This window comes from Cyphellophora attinorum (genome assembly GCF_001299255.1).
Source record: "Cyphellophora attinorum strain CBS 131958 chromosome Unknown Contig16, whole genome shotgun sequence".
NCBI classification, from domain to species: Eukaryota; Fungi; Ascomycota; class Eurotiomycetes; order Chaetothyriales; family Cyphellophoraceae; genus Cyphellophora; species Cyphellophora attinorum.
In genome coordinates this window covers 527,717-548,957 of record NW_017253244.1, presented here as the reverse complement: position 1 = coordinate 548,957, position 21,241 = coordinate 527,717, and the positions used below count along the sequence as shown (strand labels likewise).

The window sequence follows — 21,241 nt, the reverse complement described above, 5'->3', positions numbered from 1 at the left end:
ATTATGGAACTGCTTGTGGACACCGATGTAGAGGTCGTAGGGGTGGCTAGCGTCGATGTCGAAGCAGAGCTCGTGGTAGACGTTGTCGCTGATGAGGTGTCACTTGCAGATGAGATCGTCGACGACATAGCAGCAGCCGATGTACTAGATGATGAATTGCTGCTGCTCAAGGAAGACAGCGTCGACTGACTTACGGTTGAGGCCGTGCTCGAAGTGTCACTAGACGTGAGGATCGTCGAGGACGACGTGCCACTTGCACTGCTCGTCGTCGTGGATAAGGTGCTGGTTGAATGCGTCGACAGATCTGACGGTCCTGAGCTAGTAGATGCGCTTGCTGAGGAGCTACTGGGTGTGCTCGTGGCTGATATCGAGATCGAGGTCGATATCGATATCGAAGTCGGTCCAAAACTGGACGTAACTGTCGCACTGCTCAAGGTAGTCGAACTCTCAGCGGTGGCAGACGAGGTGGCCACAGAGCTGGACAAGACAGTCGTGAGGCTCGAGGAAGTCAAGTTCTCGGCCGTGAATGTCGAAGTGCCGACGAGACTGGATGTGGTCGTCGTGCTGTTCGCGAAAATCTCAGCCGTGGATGTTATTGAAGTACTCGAAGTGATGCTGTTGGTGGAAGTGCTTTCTGATGTACTGCTTCCTGAAGTAGCGATATTCCCACTGGGTGAGGGGACCGATGGACTCGAGCTAGTAGATATTGTGGCTTCAGAAGTACTGGCTCCAGACGTGCGTTGTGAAGTGGTAGCCTCAGAAGTGCTTGAAGTTGTAGTGGTCGACGAAGCTGTCGTGTTGGATATGCTTGATACGCTAGTGCCTTGCGAGGTCGTGACTTCAGAAGTGCTTGATGTAGTGGTAGTCTGCAACGTCGTGTCCGCAGGGCTGCTCGATGCTGCAGTGGTCTCTGAAGTACTTACTCCAGCAGTAGTGATTACACCAGTACTTGATGTGGCCGTAATCTCAGATGTGCCTGACGATTCGGTGGTCTGAGTGGTTGCGCCGGACGTTGTGCTTGATGTACTGTTGTCTGGGAAGCGGTATCCAGGGCCAGGATCAGCTGTCTCGTTGTTCTGTCCGATGACAACGTTGTCGCCGGGGTCGGGAAAGATGAGATTTCGTTGCTCGATAGTGGTGCATCCATTGCCGAATTCGCCAACGTCGCACACGAACATGTCCGGAAGGTCTTCTAGGGCCGTTGCCTGACGTTTTGAGTAGTACGATCGCCGTTGCTTGCGAGTGTGCCGTGTGCTTCTTTTGGTTGAGCCGCTACCAATTTGCACCCGGGCACAGTTCTGATACATGACACGAGGTCCGAGGAAGGGGAACCATGACCAAGACAAGAGAACCTGGCTGTAATCAGGAACGAAGTTCGGTATGGTAAAGTCGTATGTCGAGTTGAGCGGACATCCGCCTTCGATTGATGATATGACTTTGAATGTCTGGCCGTTATCGTACGATAATGATATTTGACACGAGCCACCGCCGAAGGTCGAGTTGCCTAGTAAAGTGATGCTGTATGATTGTCCGGCCTCGTATGTAGCTTTTATGTCGGTTGCATTGGGGTTAGTGTTATCATCCTGGTACAATTTGCACGGGAAATTAGAGCCATCGATTGCAAGGGGATCTCCGTTGTTGAAATCTTTATCATCTTCATCAATTGTGTCATCGTAGGGCGATCGAAATGGGTATGGAGTCAGCAATTGGACAGCATGTATGTGTCTTGCGAGCAACAACGCGAGTATGGAATGTCGTAACATTATGTGGGACTTGCTTCAAATGGGAAGGCAATGGACATAGAATTTTCTGTCTCGTCAGCCTCATCAATAGCAATGGGTATATCTTGGGTAGAGATGACTTCAAGTTCATGATCGTAGACCACAGCAGCAAACGCGCTTTTGTAACAATAAAAGCGCGAGGCAGACATTCTGTGTTTTGTGTGAAAGAAGTCTTTGGGTGGCTTTCCTGGGCGAAAATGTTGCTGAAAGTGCCACATGCGCGAGCCTCCAATGTATGGCAGTGGCTAGTCGAAACCCTAGAACTCTCTAGAATGGCGGGTTCGAGCTCTGATGGCTCGTCAGCGTGTCCCGCCTCCCCAATGTTGAGGCCCTGGCAACCCTGCCGAAGACCGGAATGCTTGGCATTTTCGAAGCATTCCTGGATGCACTCTGTCTTGGCTCATCGCAAGTTCGAGTCATCAGGGTGCAATGTGCAGATAGACCAGTTGGGCATGCACGCCTGGCCACGAGTAGAAGCTACCCAATCCGACCAATTCTTCTGCATCTCCAGACGATCTTTGTGCCGTGTTGAGTGATCTGTCCAGACTCGATCGCGGCCCTCGTTCAGGAGAGGACCGAGCCACCGATACACCACTATGATCAGCCAAATCTGGCGTCGACCTGAGGCATCGGGCGACAGGCTTTCTCGGGATTGAAACATGAATTGTGTCCCACAGCCGCGCGTGTAGCAGGTACCCTTGCACCTTCCAACAATTTTGTCCTTCCCAAAATCTTTCTTGTCGGACTCGGAAATGCACGGAGGACCCCTAACACCAGGAGGCAGTTTCTGAGTGTTGATACAAGATCGGCAGAATTTGCTCAGAATGAAAGGGTCGCCCAAGTGCAGATGGGAACAGAGCGGGAAGTTGATAGCTTGCAGAGCATCCGAAACCTTCTTTGCCTCGAAGACCTCGGTGTATTTGCCAGAGCCTCCATTGGTGGATCGAACGTTGTACAGCGGCGCCGGCGCCTGTAGTAAAGCGACTTTGGAGATGAGCAATGAAAGCGACCTAGGACTTTCCAGCGCTCTCGGTCGGTCAGCCACAGACCGGTTGCGGATGCCATCTCGACATCTCGAACAAGGCATCAATTCGTCGCACGCGACTCGGAAAGGGGTCTCGGGCCCGGTCTTGATGAATTTGAGGCATTGAGGATAACTCAGGTGACGATGAGCGCATAGCCATACTTGGCGGCAGTCTCGATCAAGTGGCTGTTGCCGTACTTCTGATCGTGGGAAGCTCTTCCTTAGATGCAACTCCTTGCAATTTCCGCACACAAGTTTTTCGAGCTGGGTTGGGTCTTGATCTCGTTCAATCATACATAGGAACTCGAACAAATCTGGCCCTTGCAACAAGAACGACTGAGTGCGATAGAGATGATAGAATCGTGAGCAGCTCTGACGCAAGCTCACCTCGCTGCAAGGAAGTAGATACCGTTGTAGCAAAAGCAGACATTCGGTAGGTAAGGCCAGCAGTCCTTTCTCGTTGTTGTTGAAGACAGTCCGTTCAGACCATACTCCTGAACCAACTGATGGGCTCAGAGGTCGTGGTGGACGATCGGTGAAGATGGTGTCGGGCGCAAAGGACAAGTTTGAGACGAGTTGCTCATCTGATGGGGTGAGAGTGAGATGTCGGACCGGCTCAGGCGGTAATGGCCGTTTATTCAGCACGACTTCGACGTCGGCCGCTGACTTGGTGCGCGACAGCCTGCGCTTGAACTTGCTCAACATCTTCGATGTCGACAAGGCCAATCATCCATGCTGCACCTTGCGAATGAATGTGAGTTCACAATGCAAGACAAGGAATCTGATATAATGAAAGACAAACCATTATCTTATGATATCTTGCCACATGCCTTTCGGAGTAATGGTCCAGAACTCCTCTGTAGCTCGAAAGAGGGGCTCATGAACTTGAAGAGACGGCGCCATCCAATCGGCTTCCATCATCATGCTGTGAGATCTCGCGTCTCTTGCCGTCTGCTGCATCAACTAATATCAACGAGCGTCTGAATACTCGACACCTCGACCACCTCTGCAATGAGAGCGGTCCTTCCCTGCCAAAGGGTCCAAGGCTTTCGACTTGGACGCTCCCGCGCGCATACGCGCCACGACGCCCACTGTTCCACGCGACTGGCGACTCGTGACGTCAAACACATTTTCTTGCACGCGGCCTAGCTGTGCCGTGTCAATGCGAGCAAGAAGGTTCGCGCGAGGTAGGTTTTCTGTTTCTGTTTCTGTTCTATTGACCAAAAATGTTCGCCCACACGTGCTGTGACACAAACGTCGTTGGATGATTTCCTGTGTTCGCATCCGAGCGAGATCGACAGCCAGCTCCTGCCTCATTGAGCCTGTCTGCCGCCTGAGACCACTGTCGACGCTTCGCCCGTCAAGCGGCATCTTGAGCAGTATGCCCAAGCGCAAGAGGCAATCAGAGAATGTCAACGGCGATGTAGACGTTCTCCAAAACACGCCTCCAGTTCCTCAGCGGCGAGCGAGCAGCCGCAAGGCTGTCCAACCCGAGCCTGCCCAAATTGATCCTAATCCTGACACCAACCCTGCTATCGAAGATGGGAAGAGTGCTCTGCGTGCATCTCCTGACGCAGAAGGACGGTCGAAGCAGGCAAAGGCAAAGCGGTCGAAGAAGTCTGCCGAATCCACGGGCGCTGCAGTGAAGGCTGAGACGGCCCCAGAGACGCCTCTGAAAGCAGTACCGGCTTCACGAGAATACGTCGATCCCGAAGCCGACGACGAGGAGGATGCAGATCCACAAGAGGTGCAAGAAGCCCTTTCCAGACCACCGCCCGTCAACAGCTCTTACCTACCGCTACCTTGGAAGGGCAGGCTTGGCTATGCTTGTCTCTGTACCTACCTGCGGGCTGCGACCCCTCCCGTCTTCTCGTCGAGAACCTGCCGCATAGCCTCGATCCTCGAGCACCGACATCCGTTGAAAGATCCGTCACAGCCCGAGCATGCCACGAAGAACCGACCCGACAAAGATCAGCCGGCAGATGTTGCGCGTGGCCAAGCATACGTCGAGGCTTTGGGCATTGCCAATGCTCGCGATATTGCCAAAATGCTTCGATGGAATGATCGATATGGTATCAAGTTCTTCCGCCTTTCGTCAGAGATGTTCCCGTTCGCGTCCCACGACATATATGGCTACAAGCTGGCGCCCTTCGCATCAGAGGCCCTCGCTGAAGCTGGCAAAGTCGCCGCTGAGTTGGGCCATCGCCTGACGACGCACCCCGGACAGTTCACGCAGCTCGGGTCCCCACGCAAGGAGGTCATCACCGCGTCCATTCGAGACCTCGAGTACCACTGCGAGCTACTTGACCTGTTAAAGCTGCCGCCCCAACAAGATCGCGATGCCGTTATGATCCTCCACATGGGCGGCATCTTCGGGGACAAAGCCGCCACAATAGAGCGCTTCCGAGAGAACTACAAGCTTTTGTCAGACTCGATCAAGAAGCGGCTAGTACTCGAGAACGACGACGTGTGCTACACCGTGCACGACCTTCTTCCCATCTGCGAAGAGCTCAACATCCCCATGGTCCTTGATTATCACCACCACAACATTCTCTTTGACGCCGACAAGATTCGCGAGGGCACACTAGACATCATGAATCTCTACGACCGTATTAAGGCAACGTGGACTCGCAAAGGCATCACACAGAAAATGCACTACTCTGAACAAACGCCTCCCGCTATCACGGGTCGCCAACGACGAAAACACAACCCTCGCGTTGCTACCTTGCCACCATGCGCTCCCGACATGGACCTCATGATCGAAGCCAAAGACAAAGAGCAGGCCGTCTTCGAGCTCATGCGCACCTTCAAGCTGCCTGGCTACGACACCTTCAACGACATCCTCCCATACGTCCGCAACGACGAGAACAAGCCCTGGAAGCCACCTAAGAAGAAGACACCCAAGAAAAAGAAGGCCGATCCTGAGGAGGACGAGGAGGAAGAGCCAGAGCCACAGCCCCCTCCCATCATTCCAGACGAAGAAGTCTCCATGGGTGGGCCCCAAGGCCGTGTGTACTGGCCGCCAGGGATGGAGGAGTGGCTCAGACCAAAGAAGCGTGAGGTCAAGCCCCGTGATCCCGAGAAGCAGAAATCCACTGCCCAGAAAGCAGCGGAGCGAAGGGCCGAGAAAGCTGCGTGGCAGGCTGCGAGGGAGGCGAGTGCGGAGCTGACGGTGGACCTGGCTCGGTTGCCCCCAGCGCTGCTCCTTCGCTGAACGGCGACGCTATGGTTGCTGCGGCACTGACGCCCGTCCCAGACATCAAGCAGCGAAGAGTGTCTACAACAAGGCCAACAAGAAATCGAAGCCCGCCAGGGCGGGGCCCAAGAAGGTGAAGAAGGTCAAGCCTGCACCGACTCCAGACACCACGAGTCTCGACGGAGAAGACATGGTCACTGACGATGACGATGTGGATATGCCTGATCTTACCGATGGTGAGGAGGATGTGCAGGTGCCTGCTAAGTTGATCAAGGCTAAGAGCGCGCCGGCGCTGGCTCGTAGGCAGAGTGGTCGCGCTAAGAAGGCCAGCCTTAACTACGCTGACTCGGAGGACTAGACGGTGCCATTGGCCCTTCTTCACGAGACGTTAGCAAGCATCTATGCATGCATGTGTTGCCATCCCGTTCTCATGCCACCTCGAGAGGAATGGTAGAATAATACAGAGAGACGTGTCTTGCCGGCGTCTCCATTCACTCCCTACCCTTAAGCTCGGTCAAGCTCACGCCTTGCGATCCGAACCCACCGCCCCTGCCACCGCCCCGTATTCTCCTTCTCATCACCCCTACTCATCCCCTTGACCCTCACAAACTCCCTTCTCTCCCATACCCTCCTTCCCAAAACATCCCTTTTTACATACTCAATCGCCAGTGGCGTTCCCATCGAATCCAGCTCCGATCCCGCGTCCGGACTCGACGGCAAACACACCCTCAAATCCTCCAACCGCCGATACGTCGGGGTCGTAACCAAATCAAGCTCCCTATCGTTTCCCCTCGGCTCTGGAGGCGGCTGCATGAGCTCGAACGCACAATCACACACTCCACCCTGATGGAAAATATCCCCCTCCTCCAACCTCAAACATTCTTCCACAACCCTCACGCAGATCCCGGTATCCCAGATTCCCTCCTTGTGCCACGTCGTGCGCATCAATCTCAACGCGTGCTGGCGGATGCGGTGGACGCGACATTTGATGGCCGTGAAGAAGAGGTGGTATAACCAGCCCTGGTCGATTGTAGGCTCGGCGTGCTTGCGGTCGGTGGCGACTATGCCGATGATGGCGCGGCGGGAGGTTGGGGAGGAGGAGACGGTGTATTGGGTGATGGCTGTGAGGAGGTTTTGGTGGAAGAGGTGGTGGTGGGTGTCGTAAAGATCCTCGATTGAGGATGGAATTGAGTGGTCCTTGATTAAGAAATGGAAATTGGGCGATGTGGATGAAGATGTTGGGGGGTGATCTGAAGGGATTGATCTGAGTAGCACATCGATCATTATCACTGCTAAGCGATGGGCGCCGCCATAGGATATGTAGCGGAAATGGTCGCGTTGCGTGGCCCGATCGGAAATGGCAGTCATCGTGGCGGCGAAAGTGGTCTTCCACACATGCAGCTGGGATTGTACGATGGTTGCAGTGTGCAGTATATCGACATTGCTGGATGTGGCTTCCGCTACGTAGCCTAGAGTGCTCAGATGCCGCCCCCGAAGCTCGTACTGCAGATGTAAGATTGTTGCAGTGAGCAAATCAAGATACCATCTTGCATGTTGCAGGGACGTAAACAAACTCGGCAGCGGCGCAACTGCGGCAGCCTGGAAAGCTTTTGGTAGAGGCACAGCGGTCTGGCCCAGCATGTTGGCCTGTATGTACAGTCTCAGGATCGGCTCGAGTATCCAGTCGTCCCGAAGCAGCTTGCTGCTCATTTGCATGTAGTTCGGTCCGCACGGTGGTATGCCAAAGTCATTGCCACATTCATTGAGCAGCTGCAGAATGAATTGCAGATGTTTACAGCCATCGGTATAGTGTTCACGCAGGAATTCGAAGTACACGAAGACGACCGCAGTAATAACTGTGACAGAAAGCTCTTTTGGGCTCGGCTTCTTACGCGCTGTCAGGTCGGTGACATCGTGACGCTGGCGGTACCCGAGCTCGCGCAAAGCCAAGGCATATTGTCGAAGCATGAATGTCTCCAGCTTCGGTCCCTCATGGCCACGGAGATCCTGGCCCGCACCTTGCTGGTGTAGTGATCCCAGTGCGAGCACAGCATGCAGGACCGGTCGTTCGGTAGTGCTCGCCTGAAGCAAGGTTGATCGCCAGAACTTCGGAATATTCAATCCAGGCAGCTTGAGGACAGAGCGCTGTAGAAAGAAGTCAAAGCACTCTTGTTCGGCGTCGCTGATCGTTGACTGAAGAGACAGCGATCTGGCGATCGGCGGCAGAGCTGGCACCGGCGTCTGTGGTATGCTGTTGAACGTAGCAATAAGCTGCTGATTGTTAGCACCAGGTGAAGTGACTGTTGTCGATGATGTTCGAGAGCTCGGAGGCGTGTCAATCGAAAACGAACGCTGTGTCGAGGATGTGGGAGTGGCTGTACTCCTAGACTGAGCTCGTATAAAGTGCGAGCCGCCTCCCCATATACCGTATCCCTGACAGACACGGCCAGTCGCTGTACAGCGGTTGCATGCTGGCTGTGTCTCGTCGCACTTCACCTTACGTGCTTTGCATGTCTAGGAAAAGCGTGAGCACATTTGATACTCGTGAACGATCTATTAGGTTGCTAACCTGGCAGCCCTGTTTGGACTTTGTTCGGTTGCGTGGATTGATCACCAAGACAGACGTTGTCGTGGTCATAACTGCAGGTACTTAAGTATTGCCCTGCTTGGCACGCATTGGTCCAACGAGCAGATCTCATTGCAGTCTTGCCTTCATCGAAGACGCGCATCCAAAATTGATAACATCTGAGCATACTATACAGCTACAACGATGCAGTCAGTCAAAGACAGCGGCTTTCAGGACATACGACATGCGTGCGATATGTCTCCGAGCTCATCGCCTTTCATAGCCATGGAGCATGTCAACAGGCGTGCTGCCGTGCCCAGCCTGTCAACCGGTCTTCTCTGGTCATCCAAGCCGGTCAACCGGCGTCACTTCTTTCTCACCTTCTGTTCGGTATGTCAACCGGTCGAGTTATGTCCTTGCAATCACGCGTATCGAGTTTGCCACACGCTCGGGAACATCGCGGCGCGGCAGTGTCTCTGCTTCTGCGTTTAGATAGTCTTGTCTTATCACTGCTTCGATTGCGTGGTCCCAGTCGCGTTCACGGAGAGTATCTGATGTGTCAGGCCTCAGGGTCAAGCTCAGCGATCTGGGAGCAGCATGCAGGCCCGAGCCGGCATCGTCGCCCTTACTGAACTTCCAATTGTCCATAGGTGTGATACGAGTTGGTGGCTATCTGTTCGGCGCGAGCATTGCACTAGGGTATCTGCCAATCACTGCAGAGGCGAAGTTTAGCGGACTTCCCCATCCTCGTCCAACTCGACATCAAACCTTCAGCCGAATCTGCGCTACCTGAGAGCCTACTACGGCGAACAACGTGCAAGTTGCTGCCGTTTAGCAGCGAATCTCCGAGATATGCTCTGAAGCTCGTATTACGAGGTGAGTCTTTCGAAAGCGAGGTGCCACAGAGGTGAGAGATAAGGCCCTCGAAGTCCAGCCAGGGCTCCTATCGCACTCCCATAGGGGTCAAAGCTACCATGACACTATCGCGGACTCAGTCACCGATATTCATGACTCCAGCCGTCGCAGTGCCTCCGCAGCCAAAAGTTACGGAAGCTTCCAAGTGCTTGCTCCTGGCCCAGTGGCTGTATCAAGGACTGTGGCAGTTCCATTGCGATGCTCTGCTGTTCCTTCGCAGACACTTGCTACGTGCCTTAGAGTCCGATGGTGGTTCCAGAACGTCGCTTGAGCCGAAAGCTCTGAGCGCTCATATTGCAGGTGCCAGACATTCAGCCATAATTCAATGACAATGGGCTAATTTCATGAGCCAGACAACCCTGATTGGACAGAGCTCGACTTCAGGACAGTGACACCAGTGTCGTCCGACTTCGACTGGACGACAAGCAAGGAGCCTCCATACCGGCCATGGCATAATGGTCCTCACTATGTCACCATGGGTCAGTTGCTCAGCCATCTCCGCAATGTCAAGTCCCAGGCTGAGAGTTACAGGCACAAAACGGACACGCCTTAACGACTGGTGCGAAATCGATCAGACGTACCGTGCTCGTTATGATTACAAGAAGCAACTCTATCGTGATCATCGGGAAGACACCGTCTGTCATGCCCTGGGGACCGACGAGCCCTGCTTCGAGGCTTTGTATGCTCTCGCAGAGTATCTGCCACGTCGTTACCCATGCATGTTCCTCGCGACAGCCCATGGGATCCGAAATCTCGTCACTGGTGACGACTGGGACCTACGTCGCGCTTCCGCCACTTGGATCGACCACCATCCGCTTCAAGTCATGGGGCTACTGAGCACGGAAGACTGGTTCATTCTGCAAAAGACAGACGACCTACATCTCGACCACTCGTCATCTCCAGCTGCGGAGGAATTGGGCGACACGTACAAGCTTACAGCCGGGGCCAATTGTTTTCCAGCTGGCTGGCGTCTCCGTGAGCGTATAGGTCATACCATATCAGAACTACATCACAACAAAGTTCCCTTTTACGCTGAAAAGCTCGCTCTAGCAATGCACCGCTTCTTCAACAGATTGCGTGTCGACCAGCCGTACATGCGGTTCAACTATGCAATTGACATTTCTGGCGAACTGTTCCATATCAACTCACACCACAACCTAAACGTCTCGGAACTCGAACATCCCGTCTGCATAGATGATTTGCATCTACGTGTTGAGAGGCAGGTACTTCAACGGCTACCGAAGACAAGAGCTATTGTATTTAGCATTCGGACGTATGTCACACCGATCACTGAAGTGACCAAAGACAAGGAGGTAGCCAGAGCCTTGAGGACAAACACAAGAAGCTACAAGCCTGAGGTCGCGGTCTACAAGAATAAGTCGTTGTGGGAAAAGGCCTTAGAGGAACATCTGGAAGAGAGACTTGGACCTGACGACAAACAACAGGCAGACTGTGTGCACCAACGTAGCCTTGCAGTCCGTTGTGACTCGTGAGCAGGCTATGTTAGCATAATATACATCCCTTTCTCCTGCATGACCTTTCTCCAGTCCACGCAGCTCAATTCGCCGTTATGCTTGTTCTTTTCCGCGCGCACCCACGACTGCCTATCGACCTGGCGCCAGATCTCCATGGCCAACGCCTTGGCCTTAGTAATGTTTCCGATCCCATGCCTTTTGGCACGTACAAACCATATCAGCGCCCGATGTCTTAACGGCGTATGTACTGCCTCGACGGCCGCAATGAACGCCGGCCACAGTGTGTTTGCCACAACCGCATCTCCGGAAAGGACATCAATATTCTCCAAATGATCCAGCGCCTTCGCAACGAGCTCTTGCCCGCTAAGGCGATCTGCAGTCTCCCTTGTGGAATCGTCGTCGCCGAGCATAGCAGCCACAGACGGACTGCCGCCGCAAATAGCCCTGCGAAAGAACAGCGCCGCACTGTAGTGGAACGACCATACATGGTTCTCTTTGACCTCCTCGTTGATGTAGTCAGAGATTCCCTCCTGCGCTAGTAAGTTCGACGCGCCCTCGCCGTCCAGCGCATTGGGGTCGCCAATGATATCGAAGATCTCTGACTCGAGCTGCCGGAGTGCGCTGTGCGTATGATCCGGCCATCGCCATTTGTGTTCGGGGTCCTGGTGCGTCTCTCGCTGGTTGGCGAGATCGATCGTCTTGTTGAGACATTCTAGCGTCTTCCGCGCTACACCGAAGGAGACGTCGAGTGTGTACTGACCTACAGGGCTAGGGCTGATTGTAGCCGCGAGCTCGTCCGAATCATGGGCAGCGTCGCCTGTCCGAGTGGTTGTCGGTGTCAGCCACGGATTCGGTGCCACATCAGGCAAGGATTCAGGAGCTTCCAGCCAGATGTGTGTGCGACTATTTCCAGGCATCTGTAGATCTGAAGCAATGTTAGCCGGCTTGGATCCCCAGCCCACCATTCCAGGCCGCCGGTCATGCTGATTATCCGCTTGCCCCAGAGAAGGCATTCGTAGCCTTTTCCGTGTTGCCCACCGCTGAAGATCTGACATGGAAACATTAGACGATGCTGACAGACTGCTGCTTGCATCAGAACATACCTCGACCGTGTTCATAGTCACAACAGCAGCTAGCAGCGCTTTTCTGTCGGCTTCATCTAACGATCCAGGACCCTGCCGTTGGGACGCTCCAGTAAAGCTCTGCAGAATCGAGGCGGCTCTCTCCGCGAAGTTCGTCGCGTAAGTGCGGTATCGTTTTGCCTCAGAGGTCTTGAGTTCAGCTTTGTTAAAGGCTGCTACCGCGAGGATTGCCATCAGTAGACTTTCCTTTGCGTCTCCGGAAGGGTTCTGCAATGCCATGGGCAGATATACGCAAAGATACGGGTTCTGACTGGGGGCTGAAGTAGGCATCATCAGTTGAGAAACGTGAGTCTTGTAGTGATGCAGGAGGTCCTCGATGATGCGTGGATCATTTCCTTGGGCGAAGGGCGAAGAGACTCTCGTGTCTCTCGAGGCTATCCTAGGTGCCATCCTGGAACTCTGTACAGAGAGCGACTTGTCTAGCTCAGGGCTGAATGCAAGACTTGGGGGATGAAAGGACTGTAAATTAGGTCCTCGGCGTAGATTTGTTGGGCGGTCATACTCCATTGCAATCCTCTTGGACGTGGCTGCGTCGAAAAATTCGACCATCGTGTCCGACTCGGCCGTGGTCATAGGTGCTTGAAAGAGGCTACCAGGCGTCCAGACCGGGTTGCCCTCGACTAGACCAGTCTGCTCAGATGCGTAATTTGGTGGGAAAGACACATCCGGCCATTGTGAACTAGGCAGTCCATCGATGCTGATATCGTAATCCGCCTCAGGTCTGGGCGGTATGTTGAAGGTAATCTCGGGCCCGACCAGCTGATCAAGGGATACATCATTGAAGCTGGCATGTGGAAGTTGTGTCAGGCCGTCACTGTATTGAAACAAGGCTGTCTGTTTGTCGGGATAGCCTTCGCAATAGTACTGGCGTGATCTATCACAGTTGAGGCAGGTAGGAATCCGTCTGAAACAAGTCTTAGCCACGCCAAACCCGGGAGATGGAGTGGCCGTACAAGTCGCATTTGATCTTTAGCAGTTAGCAATAAGACATGACAGGGCTTATTGAGTTAGCAGGTAGACGTAAAAGGTCGACCTAACCTTTCGAGTCCGACAGGTAGAACATCCCTTGGCAGTGTCAGGAGATGTCATCGCAGAGAAGATGCGATGAATGCCTACTGTATATGTTTTACCACCACGGCGTCGTTTTCGAGGCAGCTCCGTCGAGCTAGTGGCCATCAGGCAGGCACGAGTGCGAACGTGGTCAAATGCGCTCACCGAGAGGCGTGTTGCCGACAGTCCACGGGCCTCTTTGTGGCGGCCCTGAGCGCTCATGCGTGACGGAAAGTCGTCGGCGTCGATGTCAGATTCGAGACTCCAGGCGACTCGGTTCATTCATCTAATGCGCCGGACTTGCTTCGGCGTTCCCATTCCTTGTCAGTACCACTAGTAGACCCATTATCTGTACCCCAAGCCCCCACCTAGATAAGACCTCAAGCCCTGCATGACTCAATTAAATCCATCGACAGCGCATTCAGCGTGGGCTGGTGCACTGTCGTGAGCTTGTGCAAGCTGATCTCGGCGCGAAGTTGTGCCCATTCCCTGGCAGTTGTGGCAACCAGCAAAGTAGACATATAGCAGCTCTGCATCGCGAGTGTTCAGAGGCGAGTCGCACGCCAGTTCAAAGAGTACCTAGGTATGGCGTTCTCTTCCAGCAGCTCACTAGGGAGCTTCAACCTTCTGCCTTTGAGTAATGAGCCATTTGTACTTAGGACGCGTTCCCGCTCTGGTTCCAAGAAGACTGACGTCATTGGTTAGACGACATATGGACCAAACACGGTCGAGAGAAACGCGCTTCAGGAGGCTTTGAGAGAGGTAGAAGCCGATGCACCGTATGATGTGTACGCCAACGTTAATGGCCACGATGTAAGTTGCCATAATATCGCCAGCAACATCAAATGCTGAATTCCCATGACAGGAAAGCGGCGACTTGTCAGAGACGCAATGCAGTCCTTTCAAGCACAGTCTTGTCCTGGCCAAGTACTCGCACGCGCAATCGGAGCTTGTAGCAAAAGCTATCAAGGGAGCTCTTGAAGCAAAGAAAACATGGTGCCAGACTTCACTTCACGACCGTGCGGCAATCTGCTATCGAGCGGTGGGACTGCTTCGGGGACCGTATCGATATCGCATGTTAGCTGCGACCATGATCGGACAAGGTAAGAATGCCTACCAAGCAGACATCGATTGCTATGCTGAGGTGCGTCCTGAAGGCATCCTTGAGGGAGTTCACTGATATCGGAAAGTCCATCGACTTCCTGCAAACATTTCCGGCACTTGCCAAGCAGCTGTATGACAACCAACCCCTTTTCAATGCTCCGAACGTATGGAAGTATGTATAAACCCATGACGGATTGCACAGCACTGATCCGACAATCGTAGTCGAACAGAAGCGAGACCCATCGATGGATTCGTGTATGCTGTGACGCCCTTCAATTTCACAGCCCTAGCTGTGAACTTGGTAATGGCACCCGTCATCATGGGCAACGTGGTAATCTGGAAGCCTAGTCCAGGTGCCATATACTCTAATTGGCTATTTCATCGGATCATGATAGAGGCTGGCCTACCACCGGGTGTACTGCAGTTCATCCCTGGTGATCCCGAGGTCGTCACTGCAGCGGTTTACAACAGTCGGGACTTTGGTGGGTTGCACTTCACTGGCAGCACGGCGGTCTTCCGGTCGTTGTCATCAAAGATAGGAACGAATATGGGCTTCTGGAGGTCTTACCCTCGGGTTGTGGGGGAGACAGGTAGTCCTCAGAAGCCAGCCTTGCAAAGAGCTTGACTGACGTGGAATAGGTGGCAAGAACTTCCATCTTATTCATCCTAGTGCTGATGTCAAGAACGCGGCCCTCAAGAGCGTCCGAGCGGCATTCGAGTACCAGGGGCAGAAATGCAGCGCACTGTCACGCATTTATGTGCCACAAAGTCTGGCGAAAGAATTCAAGGAGATCCTGTCTGATACGGCGAGTTCTATTAAGATGGGATCGGCTTTCACAGATTTTATGGGCCCAGTCATCAGCCGGTCGGCTTTTGACAGGGTGTCTCAATACATAAAGGACGCGAAGTCCGACCCTGAGGTCTCTTTCCTCGCCGGTGGCAGCTGCGATGACTCGGAAGGATTCTATATCAGCCCAACAGTCATTGAGACGACCAATGCCACGTCCAAATACATGAGCGAAGAGATCTTCGGTCCGTTCGTGTGCATCTATGTCTATAAGGACGAAGACTACGGGAGCGCACTGTTCGACTTGATCGAGTCAACCACAGAGTATGCCTTGACTGGCGCGGTTTTCGCCAAGAATCGGGCAGCTATCATTGAGGCCACCGAGGGTTTGCGCTTCGCTGCTGGAAACTTCTACATAAAGTAAGTTGCACGTCATCTTCTGGCAGCCAATTGATACTGAACAAGTACAGTGATCAATGTACTGGTGCTATGCCAGGACAGCAGCCTTTCGGAGGATCACGAGCGAGCGGTACAAACGACAAGGCTGGAACCGCAGGCCTACTCACGAGGTTCATGTCACAAAGGACTATAAAAGAAGGTTTCAGCATCATTGATGATATTCTATATCCATCCAACCTGGAGTAAACAGCAAAGATCGTCTTCACTTCGCTTGGGATCTTGAAGAGACGCGGTCAAATACCGTCGTCTGTAGACACAGCGGAACACGACCTTCAAGCCATTTCGCGACAAGGTCGCCCGGACGCCTCGATGTACGCGCCTCGCTCGGCCAAGGAGTTTTGTATGACTCGGCTACTGAGCTCAAATTTTGGATTGTACCCATTCCGATGCTGAATCGAACCTCCGCATGGAAAGGTCTTATCACTTGCATACTGTGTATACTAGCCAGTACCCTGCATGGAGCCTAGCGCCATTTTCGGCCTCAACGACGGTTCTGATTGGTTACCAATGTGGACCTACCAAAGTCTTGTGTTCTAGTTTCGACAACGCTTGCTCGACTCCCCGGCCTACATGCCCACTCTTCGATATACCCGCACCGTTCGGCTACCGTACTTACTGCTCCAGTGATGTGTGGCCCGTACGATAAGCAACCCTTCGACGTGGGCGGTCCCAGAATCATCGAACCTGCACTTGTTGGGACTTAGTCCACTCATTTCGTATCGTATGCCTATCTTCCATGCTTCATAGATTCGGCGCGATCACTTTCGCGCGATGGGAGAAATGCGAAGAGCGGCCGGCCTTCCGTCGTGGCAGTGTAGCTGCATGCGACTTGTCGACATGAAGAGCCCAGACCTTGGTACTTTCTATCAGCGCCTGACACAGGACAGCCCCCATCGCAAGGCATTCCGCCAGTAGATACCAACTGCTGAATTACTCGACGCTGAAGCGTGTCAAGGGCGCTGTCGGAAGTCGGTAGAGCACCAACCAACATGACGACTTCCTCGTCCACCAAGCACTGGCTCAGCAGCCCTGTAGGAGCAAATCTACTCTCCCAAATCGGTGGCGATCCAGGATTACCACAGCCACTCCCAACTACATCCTCATGGCAGCTCCCAGCTCACCCCGAAGTAGCCAGTCTACAGTCAGAGCAACTGCCTCCCGCCACAGACTTCCTCGTCATCGGATCCGGGATCGCTGGATGCGGAGTTGCCAGAACCCTGTTGTCTCGATCCAAGTCAGCCAAAGTGACCATTTTGGAGGCTCGTACATTGTGCAGTGGTGCAACAGGCCGCAATGGAGGTCAGCTCGTCAAGCCGTACGCTCCACGATTCGCCCAACTGGCCAAGGACTTTGGGATCGAGACTGCTGTGCAGGTAGCCAGACTGGCATTGTATACACTGGAGGAGATGCATGGGCTTGCGCGCTCATACGACGCAGACCTTCAAAGGGAGGCCAACGCTCGAAGAGTGGTGAAGCGCGTAGTCTATATGGATCAGAAGTCCTGGGAGGAAGCTGAGGCTGCGGTGGACTTATACGAGACTCATGTGCCAGAGGAGAAGGGGTCGATTGAACGGGTTCCGTTGTCACGGATCGAATCGGTAGGTTGAACAACGTGCGCTCGAATGCTCACGCTTGCTGACCGCGCTTGTCATTCAGGAATGGAATGTCAAGGGAGGCTTTGGAGGGTATCAATTCAACGCCGGAGTCTGCTGGCCGTACAGACTTGTCACGGGTGTCTTCAAGCGTCTTCGAGATCAGTACCCAGACCGATTGAGCATCGAAACCAAAACGCCCGCAACCCAGATTCTTTATGATAATACTACTCCTGAGTATCCTTACCAAGTAGTCACGCCACGCGGAATCATCCACGCACGCAACGTGATATACTGCAATAACGGCCACGTAGGACATCTGCTCCCCAGACTGAGGGGCAAGATCTGGCCCATGCGTGGCACGATGTCCGCTCAAGAAGTTCGTCCTAGCTTTCCAGACTACAGCAACGAGTACTCCTGGAGCTTCCTGTCGAACATGGCATATGATGCTACTTCGAAGACAATCAACATGGGCTGGTGGTATGGCTTACAGAATGCACCCAATGGCGACTTCTGGATCGGTGGCGAGAACAAAAGAGTTGAGGATATATGGACGGCCGATGATTCTGTGATTGGCGACCACAACCGTGCTTCGGTTGAGAACATTCTCCCCAAAGTCTTCAATGACAAGGTGGTTCCATCGAAGCCGCGCATCCGGGGGATGTGGACAGGCGTTATGGCAGCCACCGCTGATGCTCTGCCGTTTGTCGGTAGACTGCCGTCGAGTGTGACTGACCGGCCTGGTACTGGTGAATGGATTGTGGCTGGATGGAACAGCTACGGCATGACCAATGGTCTGACATGTGGCGAGGCTCTCGCGAGGATGGTACTCGGAGGGGATGCTCCGGCCTGGTTCCCGAAAGTATACTTGCCAACGGAGCAGCGACTGAATGCGGCCAACATGAGCTCCGAGGCGGCCACGATGCAGTTCCTTGAGGAGTCGGGTATAGGTCGTACTTTAGAATCGCCTGAGGTACTTCAAGCAAAGCTCTAGGGGCCGGTGAATATGCTTATCGGAATTGATGGGCTGACACAGAATCTGCTATTTCTCCCTCAGTTCCAGTTGCTGGGATGATTGGTCGCTGTAACTCACTAGCCTCTTTTCCAAAAGTGTTGCCCGTGTATGAGTGCCTTGTTGATCGAGTACCACATGTGATAGTGGTATTGAAGAACCATTGCAACATTTCCCGTCGCAAAGGCTCAGAGAATATGATGGTAAATTATCATCGAGAGCTGCACTGTACCCAACCCGAAGAGCAGTGTGCTGATCCGATCAAATTTTAAGTACAAAGAGGTGTAGGACTTTCCCGGGCCTGGGAGCGTAGACATGTCTCGGAGGCAAACTAGACTAAGTGCTATCGGAACCTCCTTTCTAATGGCGCATACGTGTCGCAGCCTCACACCGAAAGCCATTAGATCATATGATTGTTCACACGAACCCCCCTTGACCGTCCTATCCCCATGAGCTGTCCCATCTCGCGCCAAAACCCGATAGGTGTGCCACTCAGTGTGGCCTCGTGCGCATCGACAGAAGGTCTCGCCCACAAGAGATCCATCTCGGCTGGTTTGACCACCTTTGTGCGCTTGACTAGCTTCCAGACGCCATAAGTAATCGGAGAGAGAATCAGCAACGTGTAATAGCTGAAGAAGGTGAGGTTGTCCCATGGCCCGACAAAGCTAATGTAGCCAAAAGTCAAGAGAACAATTGGATACCAGACGATGATGATCCAGGTGAGATAAGGCTGGCCCCAGCCTTTATAAGGGAGAGTAGATCGATCGATACCCTGAGCTTGAAGTCCTCTGTGGAAGTAGATGTAGGTGACAGCCATAGTGAGATAGTTGATCAGTCCACCAGCTGTGCCGAGTGAAACGAACCTAGATGTGTCAGATCGGACTGAGTAGCAAAGCATAGAGCTTACCAGTAGTAGACCACCTGAGAACTCCTGCCCAGCTGCAAGAACGCGAATGCCGAGAACAACAGTGTTGCCATCAGACTGTACAAGGGGACTCCATTCTTCGTACACCGCGTGAAGAACTTAGGTGCCTGGCCTTGCTTAGCCAATCCATACAATGCTCTGGTTCCACCATAGAGATAGTTGTTGCCGGCCGATATGATGCTAGTAAGCAGGAGAGCGTTGATGACGCTGGGCAGCACGGAAATGCCCATGTTTTGTGCTGCGATCACATATGGCGAGGCGGCACCAGTCCCAGCGCCTGGCTTTGTCCCACTGAGGACGGCTAGTAGACTTGGGTCGTTGGCAGCGCAGACAACTCCGAGAAAGAAAGCCGACCCGACGAAGAAGACCAAAAATCGGATATACATGGTCTTGTAAGCACTCTTGACTGTGACTCGGGGATTGATGGCTTCTCCAGCGACCATTGATACATAGTCGGGTCCTGTGATGAGGTAGCAAGCTTGGAAATAGCATGCGAGGAAGCCTTCGAATCTGCCAAGCTGCCAGTGTTATCATATTCAAGGAATGCGCCCTGGGAAGAGTCAATAGAATGGTCCTGTCAGTCGAGCTGACTGCTTACCGGATTCTTCCAGTACCGGAACCCATAGGCATCATTCTGTGGATTACCACCGACCATCGTGATGAAGGTGAACGAGAAACAAATAGCTATCAGAAGCACTTTACCCAGTGACAACCAGAACTCGGATTCACCGTAGTAGTTGACAGCGAAAATGTTCAAGAGACTCATCGGTCAGTAACAGGGGTAGTATAGGGGCGGTCAGCTCACGTATAGAAGACGATCATTGCGCAGATGACCGCAGCAGTTGGAACATCGTCGGCCCAGTATCCTAGGATTATGCTGGTGCTGACCATTTCGAATGGCACACCCAGGGAGATGTAGATGTAATAGTTCCAGCCGACCATGAAACCAAGCGCAGGATCTACCCATCGACTGGCATGCTGGATGAATGCTCCTGAGACCGGCATGAACGAGTCCATCTCTGCCGAGCAGCTCGTCACGATTGCTTGGAACCAGATATGAATGAAAAAGCCCAACAACAGACTACCAGGTCCTCCCTTTGTAAGCGCCGAGCCCATGGCGATAAACAGAGCGCCGCCTATCGTGCCACCGATGGCTGTATAACGTCAGCATGGGTATCGTTGCCGCCTTCGGTAAGCGACTTACCGTTAAGCTGTAGCTGACGATTATTGAGACGGCGTTGCACATCGAAGTCAGCAGAGGCAGTAAAGACACCCGCCTTACCAGCGGCAACATTGTCAATAGTTCCGTCTTGTTGCGATGATGTCGTGGTAAGGGTGGCCCCTGTCTTGTCGTCCATGTCGGTGACTGCCATTGTTTTGTTGTGTCAAATTCTGCTGCAGACAAATGACCTACAGGAAAGGCTGCGAGGCGACGGTACTAGTACTAATAGCTGTTCAAGCAGGGTCCCGTGGAATGCGGTGGATTCATGGTCCTTTGCTAGGAGACTGTGCTCGAGTCGCGGCTCTCTCCATATCGCCATTTGCCACGAAGTCCAGTGTCCGGAGCCCTTCCATTGCCTTGCTGCTCGCACTGTCCAGGGCTTCGCTCCGAGGATGGCGCTAGAGAGAGACACGGCTCGAAACCGTCAACTTTGGCATTTTTGCCCACCTGTTGGCTCTTTGCTTATCGCACTTTATCTTGGCCAAGAACCGTGCTGGAGCCGCTAGATTTTGGTGTAAGTGCGCAGATAGCCTTATTCGTGAAAATGGAGGTCAGGCTGCAATTTGATAGCTCCGTTCTGCCTGGCCTGGTCAAGGCTGTGCGTCTACGCGAGAAGGACCTACCGTTCAATCTCTTCGCTGCCAAAGGTCTAGACATCAGATGGATTCATGGCATGAAATATAGCCCTGAGCGCTCGCGTACAGTTCAGCTTACAAGCAGCTGACTGACGCCAGTCGCAACTCTCCAGCGGTCGTCGGTCGAACTAATCAACTGACGAGACGAGCTGTTGCAACAGCGGTTAGGACAGGGTTGCAGCCTCCAGCAATCTGACCGACTTGGAGAGAAAATGCAGCCGCGACAGATCACGTGACAGTCTGGAGAACCTCTGCAAAGTGGCACGCTATTCAAGGATACCACCTGCTGAAAGTGTTTCACTGTAGATGCATTCGATTCTTTTTGGCAATCACAAGACCAGCTAACAAGCAGGCAC

The 21,241-nt window shown here is 53.3% G+C and overlaps 7 protein-coding genes across 7 annotated transcripts; 3 read left to right on the top strand and 4 right to left on the bottom strand.

The window, feature by feature from the left end:
• Positions 1-840: 840 nt before the first annotated feature.
• AB675_4656 (uncharacterized protein) lies at positions 841-1,763 on the bottom strand (the record flags this gene model as incomplete). The annotated part of the gene is made up of 2 exons (XM_018144810.1): positions 841-866; positions 920-1,763. 2 exons carry the CDS (start codon positions 1,761-1,763, stop codon positions 841-843), a joined length of 870 nt encoding a protein of 289 aa, XP_017998982.1.
• A 2,423-nt stretch (positions 1,764-4,186) lies between these two features.
• On the top strand, positions 4,187-6,359 carry AB675_4655 (UV-damage endonuclease; the record flags this gene model as incomplete). Its single annotated transcript, XM_018144809.1, has 2 exons — positions 4,187-5,991; positions 6,062-6,359. 2 exons carry the CDS (start codon positions 4,187-4,189, stop codon positions 6,357-6,359), a joined length of 2,103 nt encoding a protein of 700 aa, XP_017999129.1.
• Positions 6,360-6,505: 146 nt separating this feature from the next.
• Positions 6,506-9,215, bottom strand: AB675_4654 (uncharacterized protein; the record flags this gene model as incomplete). The annotated part of the gene is made up of 2 exons (XM_018144808.1): positions 6,506-8,272; positions 8,994-9,215. 2 exons carry the CDS (start codon positions 9,213-9,215, stop codon positions 6,506-6,508), a joined length of 1,989 nt encoding a protein of 662 aa, XP_017999084.1.
• Positions 9,216-10,980: 1,765 nt separating this feature from the next.
• On the bottom strand, positions 10,981-13,371 carry AB675_4652 (uncharacterized protein; the record flags this gene model as incomplete). Its single annotated transcript, XM_018144807.1, has 5 exons — positions 10,981-11,860; positions 11,920-12,005; positions 12,061-13,003; positions 13,053-13,066; positions 13,315-13,371. 5 exons carry the CDS (start codon positions 13,369-13,371, stop codon positions 10,981-10,983), a joined length of 1,980 nt encoding a protein of 659 aa, XP_017999011.1.
• Positions 13,372-13,734: 363 nt separating this feature from the next.
• Positions 13,735-15,685, top strand: AB675_4651 (putative delta-1-pyrroline-5-carboxylate dehydrogenase; the record flags this gene model as incomplete). Its single annotated transcript, XM_018144806.1, has 7 exons — positions 13,735-13,800; positions 13,855-13,962; positions 14,015-14,293; positions 14,340-14,425; positions 14,476-14,843; positions 14,893-15,460; positions 15,511-15,685. The coding sequence occupies 7 exons, from the start codon at positions 13,735-13,737 to the stop codon at positions 15,683-15,685; spliced, it is 1,650 nt and encodes a 549-aa protein (XP_017998981.1).
• Positions 15,686-16,488: 803 nt separating this feature from the next.
• AB675_4650 (uncharacterized protein) lies at positions 16,489-18,085 on the top strand (the record flags this gene model as incomplete). Its single annotated transcript, XM_018144805.1, has 2 exons — positions 16,489-17,097; positions 17,156-18,085. The coding sequence occupies 2 exons, from the start codon at positions 16,489-16,491 to the stop codon at positions 18,083-18,085; spliced, it is 1,539 nt and encodes a 512-aa protein (XP_017998943.1).
• A 418-nt stretch (positions 18,086-18,503) lies between these two features.
• AB675_4649 (General amino acid permease AGP2) lies at positions 18,504-20,401 on the bottom strand (the record flags this gene model as incomplete). The annotated part of the gene is made up of 5 exons (XM_018144803.1): positions 18,504-18,966; positions 19,011-19,546; positions 19,627-19,789; positions 19,834-20,182; positions 20,233-20,401. The coding sequence occupies 5 exons, from the start codon at positions 20,399-20,401 to the stop codon at positions 18,504-18,506; spliced, it is 1,680 nt and encodes a 559-aa protein (XP_017999117.1).
• Positions 20,402-21,241: the final 840 nt, after the last annotated feature.